The sequence below is a fragment of the Mesoplodon densirostris genome, chromosome 1, assembly GCF_025265405.1.
Source record: "Mesoplodon densirostris isolate mMesDen1 chromosome 1, mMesDen1 primary haplotype, whole genome shotgun sequence".
Lineage (NCBI taxonomy): Eukaryota > Metazoa > Chordata > Mammalia > Artiodactyla > Ziphiidae > Mesoplodon > Mesoplodon densirostris.
Window position 1 is genome coordinate 53,724,955 of NC_082661.1, and position 13,414 is coordinate 53,738,368.

The 13,414-nt window shown below is 37.5% G+C and overlaps 1 protein-coding gene and 1 pseudogene across 4 annotated transcripts in view; both read right to left on the reverse strand.

Moving 5' to 3' along the window:
• The window catches only part of LOC132493184 (recombining binding protein suppressor of hairless), a 114,709-nt gene that overhangs the window by 31,443 nt on the left and 69,852 nt on the right, over positions 1-13,414 (reverse strand). For 3 of the 4 annotated variants that reach the window (XM_060103484.1, XM_060103495.1, XM_060103474.1), the window contains one exon: positions 12,023-12,061. The exons of the other annotated variant lie outside the window; for it this stretch is intronic. In XM_060103484.1, coding sequence (XP_059959467.1) covers positions 12,023-12,061 — 39 coding nt within the window. The remainder of the gene's footprint in view (positions 1-12,022; positions 12,062-13,414) is intronic. 4 annotated transcript variants of the gene reach the window in all.
• Positions 3,750-8,319, reverse strand: LOC132485191 (large ribosomal subunit protein uL6-like; annotated as a pseudogene).

The following is a 13,414-nucleotide window of genomic DNA, read 5'->3' on the forward strand; positions in this document are numbered from 1 at the left end:
AGCTTTGGTATAAAACAAACAGGGAGGGGTCTGAATCTTGACGCCTGTCAATTACTAAGCCTGAGTTTTCTCACCTGTTTTAAAAAACAAAAAAGACAGTAATAGCACATATTGTGAAAAATATTTTAAATTAAGTACCCCCACAAACTGACAAATATCCAGTGTCAGTAAACTCTACCAATTATTATTATTTTCTGAGAACAATGGCAGGAGGTAGGGGGAGATGGAGTTCAGAAGACTTACACTGAAGTTTGAGGGCAAACTTGAAAATGACCTGGAGGTAAATCATCAGGTGTCTCACCTGACTTGCAAGGCACAAGTTTTTGCAAGCATAATAGGTAAGCTGCTGCACTTTTATCCATCTTCCCATGAAAGATTTATTGAGAACCTATTACATCCCAGGCACTATCGTGCTAGCTGAACTGTTCACAATAATGATTACGACAAAAGATTACAGATCTCAAGGTATTTATGATGAATGCAAGATGACAGCTCTAGTTTTCCGTGTCTTTTCCCTTCATATTTATAATACAAATTCTTGAAAAAAGCAACCAGAACCTTAAGTAACCATTAATAATAGTTGTCCTGTAGTAGTAATTTGCCAAATAGCTTCTTTCAACAAGAAAAAATTTTGCTTTGTTAATAGAATATCAAACATTAAAATTATGTTATCTGGCAGTTAAAGGTTGACAGTTTTGTTGTGCATAAGGAGCCGTTAAAAAAGATATAGGCAATATACTCAAAAGAAACACAATTAAAAAATAAAGACCGGGCTTCCCTGGTGGCGCAGTGGTTGAGAGTCCGCCTGCCGATGCAGGGGACACGGGTTCGTGCCCCGGTTTGGGAGGATCCCACATGCCGCGGAGCGGCTGGGTCCGTGCGCCGTGGCCGCTGAGCCTGCGCGTCCGGAGCCTGTGCTCCGCAACGGGAGAGGCCACAGCAGTGAGAAGCCCGCGTACCACAAAAAAAAAAAAAAAAAAAAAAAATAAAGACCATGGAACGACAGCCCATGTGCTCTTCATTTACTCTAGGGTTTGGTTAATTGAATAGGGTTTCAATTTCAGCAGTGTTGACATCCTGGGCTAAACAATTCTTTGTTGTGAGGGAGCTGTGCTGTGCATTGGAAGGTGTTTAGCAACATCTCTAACTTCTACCCATTAGAAGCCAACAGCACCTTTCCTACAGTTGTGACAACCAAAAATGTCTCCAGATATTGTCAAACGTCAGGGGGGTAAAGGGGGAGGTCACCTGGGTTGACAACCAGTGGATTAAAGAAAACCAAAAATGTTCCAACAATAAGATGAGAAAATCGCTCAATGTCTTTTTAAGAAAGAATGAGGGAAATTTTGTCATTTGAAAACATAATATAGGTGCTGTAAGAACGTTACCAGTAGAATTACTACTTTGTATTACTGAATTGTTAAAAAACAGTAACAACAAAGCTAAAACTCATAATTTGTTGTAACAGTTACTATCTAACAAGTTTTGAAGCTTATGTATTCTTTGTTATTTCATTTAATAATTCCTTATAAAATATTCATTCTGAATGAAAGCCAATTAACAATTATTCGAAGAACACCATGGAGCAACTATTTTTGAAAGTGTTTACTCACTTAAAACACATTAGCTTAAACGTTTAGAAAATCAGAAATTTTTACCAGTATTTTTACTCACATGAAAGCATGGCAAATGCCATTCTAGTTTGACATGTTTAAACTATCACCATCTTCGTCAAACGTTTGGCTCTTTTTTCCTTTATAAACGTCTACTTTTTTTTTTTTTAATATCGCAAACAAAATTCACAAAAAAGAACGTCCTTAACAGTGTTAACCCCTATTCTTCTGAAAACAGAACCCTTACTTCCTCACCACATTCATATACACCACCATGATTAGGCCAAGGGGCACATAAGTGATTTAAACCAGATGTACATGTGCGTGCACACGTTGGGGGCTGGGGGGAAAGCATTTGAGCTGGGAGCTAACCATAGCCAGTCCCAACTACTCAAGGAATGAAGTGGCCCACAAAGTTGGAAAGTCCAGACAGCCATCCTTACCGATAGGATCAGTCCCTGTACTAGTCAAATTGGATTTTTGTCACTTGTAAAATCCAAATAATAAAGGTTCCAATGTGAACTGTCTTCTGGTAAAGAAACCTAGTTTTGTTGTATCAAGTGTGCCCAAGGTAATTCCATACACACACCTCTGTACCTGCAAACATTTTAGAGAGCTACAGAGCATACTTTGAGAAATACTACTACAGGCTACAGGTCAGCAAACCACACTAGCAGCCTGTTTTTATACTCTCTAGGAGCTAAGAATGCCTTTTACGTTTTTAAAGGGTTGTAAAAAAGAACAGAAGTCTATGCAACAGAGATAGTATGCAGACCTCAAAGCCTAAAATATGTACTACTTGGCTCTTTACAGAAAACATTTGCTGACCCCTGCATAAGCAATAAAAAATAAAATGATTTTAAAAGAAAAGTTGCAAAAGTGGAATTTCCCTGGTGGTGCAGTGGTGAAGAATCCGCCTGCCAATGCAGGGGACACAGGTTTGATCCCTGGTCCAGGAAGACCCCACATGCTGCAGGGCAATTAACCCCATGTGCCACAGCTACTGAGCCTGTGAGCCACAACTCCTGAAGCTCACGCACCTAGAGCCCATGCTCGACAACAAAGAGAAGCCACCACAATGAGAAGCCCGTGCACCGCAACAAAGAGCAACTCCCGCTCGCCGCAACTACAGAAAGCCCACGCACAGCAACGAAGACCCAAAGTAGCCAAAAGTAAATAAATAAATTTATTTTAAAAAAGATTTTTTTAACTGTGTCAGAAAAACTGTGCTTTTAGAACACTATCTAAAAGATCATCCTCTAAATAACAACACACCTTTTCACTGTTGTTTAAGTTGCAAGATGGGGGTTAGGATAGAATAGGGCAGGTTTAAGAGATTTTTTTAAGGGAAAGAAACCCTTTCTGAATTGAAGTGTCCAACCTCCATACACCCCAATGAAAAGTGATATAAAATTCCTTATTTATTCATTCATTCATTCATTTATGGCTGTGTTGGGTCTTTGTTGCTGTGCGCAGGCTTTGTCTAGTTGCGGACAGTGGGGGCCACTCTTCACTGTGGTGTGCGGGCCTCTCATTGTGGTGGCCTCTCCCGTCGCAGAGCACAGGCTCTAGGTGCCCAGGCTTCAGGAGTTGTGGCTCGCGGGCTCTGGGGCGCAGGCTCAGCAGTTGTGGCGCACGAGTTATACCTATATGGCTATTATAACTAACACTTCCACAAACATCTGTATTCAGGTCTTTGTATTAACATGTTTCCATTCTTCGTAACTGAATATGTAAGAATGAAATGGCTAGGCCATATGGTAGGGGAGTTTTAACTTCTTAAGTACCATTTTATTGTGCTTCACTTTATTGCACTTCACAGATATTGTCTTTTTTTAAACAAATTGGAGGTCTGTGGCAACCCTGCATCAAGCAAGTCTGTCAGCACCATTTTCCCAACAGCATTATTTTTTAATTAAGGTAGGTACTTTTTTTCCCCCAGACATAATGCTATTGCATTAGACATAATGCTATACATTATAGCATAAACATAACTTTTACATGCAACAGAAAACAAAAAAATTTGTGACTTTTTCCCCCAAAATCAAGAGCTTTTATTGCATCTTTAAAATATCACAAACGAGTCTGAAGAATCATCTGGCATCTTGCTGTTTCTGTAGCCAGACCACTCAAATCTTATTCATCAGCCTGCTGAACTGTTTCTTTTTTCAGAAACATAGATACCATCCAAAAATTTTCTGATATCCTTGTTTTTAACTCTTGGGGCTTGTTGAATCAAAGCAGCTAAATTTGACACAAGTTCCATGTCATTTCCTTCAAGAATCAACTCACCTTTCTGGGCCTGATACTGAACAAGCAACGCCTGGCCTCATCCAAACCCTGCGGATGTATTTTTCACCCCCAAAATTTTGGATTTCAACAAGAGAACCATTCTCCTGAATATCAACATTGATGGGGAACTGATCATATACAGACCTCATAACAGAAGCCCAGTGTAACACCCTTGATCATGTTCTGTATATGACCACAGACAGTGCAAACAGTCGCCAGTTCCTTTCTATTTCCCCACCATTTATGAAGCCAGAGTCTCTTCTTTTTATTTCCGAGGAGACTGAGTTCTACATTGATGTGACTGAAGTCCCTCCACAGGGTGCCTCTAGAAAATGTGTCTTGCTTGTTTTCGTCTAAAAGTTGTATAACTTGAAATTTTACACTTAGGTCTATTTTGATCTAATTTTTGTATATGGTTCCAGGTATGAACAATAGTTATTTTATGTTATGTAAGTGGTGGGTGCATATGGTTATCCAACTGTTCCAGAATCCTTTGTTAAAAACCCTTTAGCTGACTAAACTGCCTTTGTACCTTGACTGAAAAACTGACCTCAAGAACAATTTCTGGCCACTATTCTGTCGCAATGATCTACTTGCTATCTTTAAACCAATACCATCCTTAATTACTGTAGCTATCTAACAAGCTTTGAAATCAGGTAGTGTTAGTTCTTACGGCCCTTTTTCAAGGTTGTTTTGGCTAGTCTAAGACATTTGCATTTGCATTATAAATTTTAGAAACAGCTTGTCAACTGCTATAAAAAAGCCCATTGGGATTTTGATTGGGATTATGTTGAATCCATAGATTAATTTGGGAAGAACTGACACTATTGAGTCTTCTGCCCGAAGAACATTTATTTAGGACTTCTCAGCAATGTTTTGTAGTTTTCAGTATATAGTTTTTGCACATCATGTGTCAGATATTTTCCCCTAAGAATCACATATTTTTTGATGCTATTGTTTTTTAAATTTCAATTTCCCACTGTTCATTATGAGTATAAAAAACGTAATTCATTTTTGTATGCTTTATACGTTGACTGTGTAGCCTACCACCTTGTTAAACTCACCTATTAGTTCTAGTAACTTTTTTTTTTGGAAGATTCCATAGAGATAATAGTAATGTCTACAAATAAAGTCAGTTTTACTTCTTGCCAATTTAGATGCCTTTCTTTTTCTGGCCTTACCCGTACTAATTAGAACCTCAAGTACAATGTTAAATGGAAGTGGCTAAAAGTGGACACCCCTGCAATTGTTCCTGATCTTGAGGGAAAACATTCAGTCTTTCACAAGTATGGTGTTAAATGTAGTTTGTTTATAGGTAAGCTTTATCAGAATGAGGAAATTCCCTTCTATTCCTAGATTGATGAAAATTATGATGAAGAATGAAATGTCAAAAGCTTTTTCTAAATCCCTGAGATGACCAAATGATTTTCCTTTTGTTGTTAATGTATTAAAATGACATTGATTGATTTCCATTTCTGAGATAAATCTCATTAGATCACGATGTATTATCTTTTTAATATATTGCTGGGGGACTTCCCTGGTGGCGCAGTAGTTAAGAATCCACCTGCCAATGCAGGGGACATGGGTTCGAGCCCTGGTCCAGGAAGATCCCACATGCCATGGAGCAACTAAGCCCATGCGCCACAACTACTGAACCTGCGCTCTAGAGACCGCAAGCCACAACTACTGAAGCTCGCGCGCCTAGGGCCCCTGCTCCACAACAAGAGAAGCCATCGCGATGAGAAGTCCACGCACTGCAACGAAGAGTAGCCCCTGTTCACCGAAATTAGGGAAAGCCTGCGCACAGCAACGAAGACCCAATACAGCCAAAAATAAAAATAAAATTTAAAAAAGAAATCAACAGATCAAAAAAAAAATACTATTGGATTCATTTTGAAAAACTGTTAAGACCTTTTATATCTGTGTTCATAAGGGATATCAGTCCACAATTTCATTTTATTTTAATGTCTTTGTCTGCTTTTAGTAACAGGGCATCACTGTCCTAACAGAATGAACTGGGAAATATGTCCTGCTTTCCAGTTTTCTGGAAGAGTATGTATAGAACTGGCATGATGTATTTCTTAAATGTCTGGTAGAATTCAATAGCAAAATCATCTAAGCCTGGAACTTTCTATGTGGATGGCTTAGAATTACAAGTTCAATTTCTTTAGATATAGGGTTATTCAGGTTATCTATCTGTTTCTTCCTAAGTAAGCTTTAGTAGCTTGCCAGTTTCAAGGAATTTGTGTATCTCTTCAAAAGTTGTTGAATTTATCGGCAGAAAGTTATTTCTAATATTTGCTTGTTATCCTTTAAATATCTGTAGAATCTATAGTGTATTACCTTTCTCACTCTTGATGCTAGTAATTTATACAGAAACAGATTTCTATTTGATATGATTATCCTTCTGCATGAAGGATTTCTTTAACATTTTTTGTAGCTCAGGCCTGTTTATGATTAATTCCTTTTCAGTTTCTTATGTCTAAAAATGTCTTTATTTTGCCTTTGCTAGGTATAGAATTCTATCTATGTTGCCATATTTTCCCCCCTTGAGTACTTTAAAGCTCTTGTTCCACTGTCTTCTCCCTAGCAAGGTTTCAGATGAGAAACCTCTGTCATCCTTATCTATATCTTTTTTCCTCTGTATATAATTTATCTTTCTTTCTCTGTTGCATTTAACATTTTCTCTTTATCACTGACTTCAAGCAATTTGATGATGATGTGGTTTAAAAACAATGATAGTTTTTGCACTTGGGGTTCACCGAGTTTCTTGGAACTGTGGTTTTATAGTTTTCAAAAATTTAGAAAATTTTCAGCCATTATGTCTTCATATATTCTTTTAGTCATACCTTCCCCTTCAATGACTCCAATTACATGTATATTGGTGTATTTGAAAATAAACCACAGCTCATTAATGATCTTTTTTTTTTCCAGATATTTTCTCTGTGTGCTTCATTTTGGATAGTTTCTATTGGTATGCCTTCAAGTTTGCTAATCTCTTCTTCAACAGTGTATATCTGTGATTAATCCCACCAAGTGTATTTTTTTCATTTAAATAGTTTAGTTTTCATCTCTAGAATTTGCTTTGGATCTTCCCTTTTTTATCTTCCAGGTCCTCTATTTAAGTTGTTCAACCTCTCCTCTAGCTCAGGGATCTACAATTACAGCCTGCACGTCGAATGCAATCCACTGCCTACTTTAGAAATAAAGTTATACTCCAGTACACAGAAATGTCCATTGGTTTACACATTGTCTGAGGCTGCTTTTGTGCTACAACAGATTTGAGTAGTTACAACAGAGGCTGTTTGGGTCACAAAAATACCTACCATTTTACCCTTTAACAAAAATTTTATACACTCCTGACCTTAGCTTCTTTTTTTAAAAAAACATCTTTATTGGAGTATAATTGTTTACAATGGTGTGTTAGTTTCTGCTGTATAACAAAGTGAATCAGCTATACATATACATATATCCCCATTATCTCCTCCCTCTTGCGTCTCCCTCCCACCCTCCCTACCCCACCCCTCTAGGTGGTCACAAAGCACCTAGCTGATCTCCCTGTGCTATGTGGCTGCTTCCCACTAGCTATCTATTTTACATTTGGTAGTGTATATATGTCAATGTCACTCTCTCACTTCGTCCCAGCTTACCCTTCCCCCTCCTCATGTCCTCAAGTCCATTCTCTACGTCTGCGTCTTTATTCCTGTCCTGCCCCTACGTTCTTCAGAACCACTTTTTTTTTTTAGATTCCATACATATGTGTTAGCATACTGTATTGTTTTTCTCTCTCTGACTTACTTCACTCTGCATGACAGTCTCTAGGTGATCTTAGCTTCTTAAACATAAAGAAGACAAATGTAATAACTGTTTTAATGTCTTTGTCTAATTTTATCATCCGTGTCATTTCTGGGTTGGTTTTAATTGACTGATTTTTCTTATTATGAATTATATTTTCCCTACTTCTTTTTACAACTGGTTATTTTGATTAGATGTTAAGACACAATGAATTTCACCACCTTTTTGAGTGCTGCATATTTTTATATTCCTTTAAATATTCTTGAGCTTTGTTTTAGGACACAGTTACTTAGAAAAAGTTTTATCCTTTCAACCTTGCTTTTAAGTTTTGTTAGGTGAAACCAGAGCAGCATTTAGTCTAGGCCTAATTTTGTACCACTACTGAAACAAAACCCTTCTGAGTACTCTTGTTGATGCACTGTGCATTATGAGATTTTTTTCCACTTTGGCTATTGGGAACAGGCACAATTCATAGTATTGAGGGAGCTCTAGGAATTCTTTCCTCTAATTGTTTAGGTTGTTTTTCCTCCCAACCTTGGGTAGTCTCCTCACACAGGTGGTAATCAATACTCAGCTTAAGACTAGAGAGGACCCTCTGTAGGTCTCTGGAACTCTGCATAGCTCTTTCCTCTCCAGTTCTCTGCCCTAAGAGTTCTGGCCACCTTAGCCTCCTTATAGTCCCAGCTCTACCTCCACAACTCAAGGTGCTTACTAGGCTCCACCTGGATTCCCCTTCCCTACATCACGTACTGGAAACTTTCTCCAGGCACTAAGCTGAGGCAATTGTAGGGCTCACCTCATTTGTCTCCTGTCTCTCAAGGATCACTGTCCTTTCTTGCCTGCCATTCAATATCTTGAAAACCACTGTTTCATATATTTTGTCCAGGTTTTTAGTTGTTTTAGGCCGAAGAGTAATTCCAGTCCCTGTTACTCCATCTTGGCTAGAAGCAGAAGTCCTAAAAGCTACTAAAATTTTCCAAACAGGGAAAATTGCTTAAAGGGTAAATGGAAAATCATGATAAAGTAGATGGGACCTAACTATATTATTATTTATATTTAAGGAAAGGAAAGGAAATTTTACATATGCAGGTAACTATTCATCAAAATATATTTTATCAGGGACTTCCCTGGTGATCCAATGGTAAAGAATCCACCTTCCATAGAGTCTGTCATACAGAGTGAAGTAAGTCAGAAAGAGAAAAACAAATACCATACGCTAACACATATATATGGAATCTAAGGGGAAAAAAAAAACAAAGTTCATGAAGAACCTAGGGGCAAGACGGGAATAAAGACACAGACCTACTACAGAATGGACTTGAGGATATGGGGAGGGGGAAGGGTAAGCTGTGACAAAGTGAGAGAGTGGCATGGACATATATACACTACCAAATGTAAAATAGATAGCTAGTGGGAAGCAGCCGCATAGCACAGGGAGATCAACTCGGTGCTTTGTGATCACCTAGAGGGGTGATAGGTAGGGTGGGAGGGAGGGAGACGCAAGAGGGAAGAGATATGGGAACATATGTATATGATTCACTTCAACATATGTATAACTGATTCACTTTGTTATAAAGCAGAAATTAACACACCATTGTAAAGCAAAAAAACAAACAACAACAACAAAAAAATCCACCTTCCAATGCAGGGGACATGGGTTCAATCCCTGGTCAGGGTACTAGGATCCCACAAGCCGTGGGGCAACTAAGCCCACGTGCCACAACTACTGAGCTCATGTGCCTCAACCAGAGAGCCTGTGTGCCACAAACTAGAGTCCACGTGTGCCACAACTACAGAGACCATGCACCCTGGAGCCTGTGTGCCACAACTAGAAAAGAGAAGACCTGCACACCACAACTAGAGAGAAGCCCGTGTGCCACAACAAAAGATCCCGCATGCCTCAACGAAGATCCTGCATGCCACAACTAAGACCTGACACAGCCTAAATAAATGAATGAATAAATGAATAAATAAATAAATATTTTATCGTTAGGAGTCACTTGAACCTATTGTTGCTGGTAATGAAATTAAAATGTTTATCTATTAAATTTCAAATTTCAAAATGCCTATATATGTGAATTAAGCAATTCCAGTTAGAATTTCAAGATATATAAAAATAAGTAATTGAAAATACATTTACATGGACCTGTGAGATAAGTTATATTTTCCCAGCCCACTTGATCTGAAATACACCTTAATTTTTTTTTATTTTGAATTTCAGGCATACAGAAAAGTTACGAAAGCACAAACAATTCCTAGTCCCCATTTCCCCCAGACTCTCGAATGTTAATATTTTACCATATTTGTATATTATGTTTTTAAAACCATTTAAGAGCACATTATAGACATAAAGTCCCTTTACCCAAGATACTTGTGTTTATTTCCTAAAAAGACAGTCTCTTATACAATCACAATGCAATTATCACTGATACAATACTTTTAACTATAGATTTTATTCAGATGTTTCCAGCTGTCCCTCTAATGTCCTTTATTGGGGATGGGAGTATGGAGCAGTATTGAGAAACAGCTGTCCTCAGGCCAAATCAGAATAGCCTTCAGTTTGTTTGTTTTTTTAAATTAATTTGAGCTGGAACACAGATACACCATTCATTTACATATTATCTACGGCAGATTTGGGGATACAAGAACAGAGCTGAAAAGTCAAAACAAACTCAGTGTGCCCCAAAAAGCCTAACACTTTTATTATCTGGCCTATTACAGAAAACGTTTGCCAACTCCAGCTTTAGAGCACAAGAAAAATTTGTTCCTGGTCCAGGTTCAGTTGAATTTGCCATGTTTAACTTAGCTGTCATGTCTTTTTGGTCTCCTTTACTCTGGTACTCCTCAGTCTTAGTTTTTCGTGATTTTGAAAATTTTGAACAGTAGATGCTGTTTATTTTATAGAAATGTCCTTCCATCTGTGTCTGTCTGATGTTTCCTTAAGCTTAGATTTAGCTTATGCATTTTTGGCAAGAACCACTACAAAAGTGATAGTATGTCCTCAGGATGCATATGATACTTATTTGTCCATTATTAGTGATGTTAATTTAGAACGCTTAATTAAGGTGGCATCTGCCAGGTTTCTTCACTGTCATGTTACTACTTTTCACTTTATAATTAACCATACTTTGTGAAGATATGCTTAGACACTATAAAAACACTTTGTTTCTCATCAGACTTTAAACCAGTAGTTTAAGCATTCACTGATGATGTTGGCCTGAAACGATTATCGCTGTAATGGTTGCCAAAATGTGCTTTCCAAGTTCCATGATTCCTTCTACACTTATTAGGTGGAATTCTTCTGTAAAGAAAAGCTATCTCCTCTCCCCCATTTATCGAATTATTTATTTAACTCAGTGCAGACTTCTAAACTGTCATTTTATTTTATGGATTTTAATCTATTACTATCATTACTTATTTTGATGACCAAAGTGTCCATGATTTGGCTAAAAGAAGCCTCTTCAAACTGGCTCCCTTTGTGTGTACTTCTGGCATGCCCCTGTCATTCTTTGAGTGAAACAGCTTTTTTAACAATAGTAATAATGTGGAAATAACACAAATGGCCATCAGTGTGAATTAAATAAGGAGCAGTGGGAAGACAAGGAAAAGCTATGGAGACACTAAGGAGAACAAGGTAGAAGATCTACAGATAACAGAACAATGGTAGAGTATGATGCCAGACTTTAAAAAGAAAAAAGACAGGTATATGTTTATACACACATATGATTTTCTTGAAAGATACTAACGACACAGGGTAGCATTAACTCTAGGACTGTAACTGTGGAACTGAATGTCTTATTTTTATTTTACAATCACTGATTGTTAGAAATTTTTAAAATCATTTTCAAGACTAACACTTTTAAATTTAACATGTGTAATTAAAATGCATACCATAAAAAATTACATAATTAGAATATAATATTTATAGTCTCATTAAAAATGGATAATATCTTTGTTTTAAAATTCTTTTCTAAAAGCATTTAAGTATCTTTCAAGTTCCAGCTGTGGTCAACAAATTGTGACTGGCTAATGAAGCTAGATATAGGAAACTATCTTTACATTGTAGCCTTTGTTATATTAACTATATAATACTCAATATTAATTCTTGAAAGGTTTCATTTTTCCCTTTGAACTGTATCCTCTTACCCTGTTTTTTGAAGGGAGAAAAAGGGGAGATGTGGGGAAGGGAGGATGGAAATATGCTTATGATCTAGATACCATTATGTGAATAACTTCTTGCAAAGAACCCCTAATAGCTTCCAAAATGACAGGATCTAACACTTTTATGAAATGTTTGGGTGAAAGACTAACATAATGCTTACCTAGTAAGTCGTTTAGGTGGAGGCCGCTCACCAAATTTTCTAGAGAAAAAATAAGAAAAAAAAAATTAAATAGGCTGTATGACATGCTCCACAGTTAAGCTTTTTAGGCACTATGAAATCTCCTTTATGACTTATATTCAACCCTACTAAAGTCTAATGTAAAAAGAAATCCTCTAGTAAACACCTATACCCAGTTATAACAAAATACATTCTTTAAAACCATTCCTAAACAAAACAACACACCCTAACTAGGCCTGACACATCCACTCTGAGCATGTACCATGCTGATTAGATGAGGATGACAGGTACCTTCCAGAGACACCTTGCTAAAAAAACATCTAACCAAAGACCCCCCTGCCCCAGTCTCACATAATCTGGAGCACTCAAAAAAATCCTCACAGCCCAAGAGGTGGTGTAGAGCTCACAACTGTTTACCATGTGCCAGGCACTATGTTACACATTTTTTTACCCTTTTTCATCATTATAAAATAATTCTGGAAGGTACATATTGACCCATTTTAAAGATGTAGAAAGCAAGTTGCCCAATGTCACAGAGTAAATTAACTGAGAGTTAAGATTTAAGCCTAGATGTTGACTACTTAATTAGTTTATAGCATATGGCCCTTCAAAAATAAATATGCTAAATGTACTAGCATAGAAGCATTTCAGTTGCTTGGGAGAGGGCAAAGAGAAAAGCATGAGCAAGGATAAGCACAGTTTAGGTTGGAATTAGAAATACATACACCATGCAGGTTAAGAGAAAGACTCAGAGTGAGATTAGCTGAATTCAAGTCTATGATTTGGTATTGGGTTGGCCAAAAAGTACCTTTGTTTTTTAAGTAAAAATAAAAGACACATTTTTCATTTTCACCAAGAACTTTATTGAACATATTCACCGTTTTGTTCTACTACCTTCTGCCATTTTTCAGGCAACTTTATAATTCCATCTTCCCAAAACTTTTTACCTTTTTGAGCAAAGAACTGTTCCAGGTCCTTTTACAGTCTTCCAAGGAATTGAAATTTTTTCGGTTAAGAGAATTTTGTAAAGACCAAAATAAATGGAAAACCAAAGGTGCAATGTCTGGTGAATATTCGAATGAATCAGAACTTCCCAGCCAAGCTATAACAGTTTTTGCCTGGTCATCAGAGAAACGTGCAGCCTCGCGTTATCCTGGTGGAAGATTATGCGTTTTCTGTTGACTAATTCTGGACGCTTTTTGTCGAGTATTGCTATCAGTTGGTCTAATTGGGAGCAGTACTTGTTGGAATTAATCGTTTGGTTTTCCGGAAGGAGCTCATAACAGAGGACTCTCTTCCAACCCCACCATTACACGACATCACCTTCTTTGGATGAAGACTGGCCTATGGTGTGGTTGGTGGTGGTTCATTTCG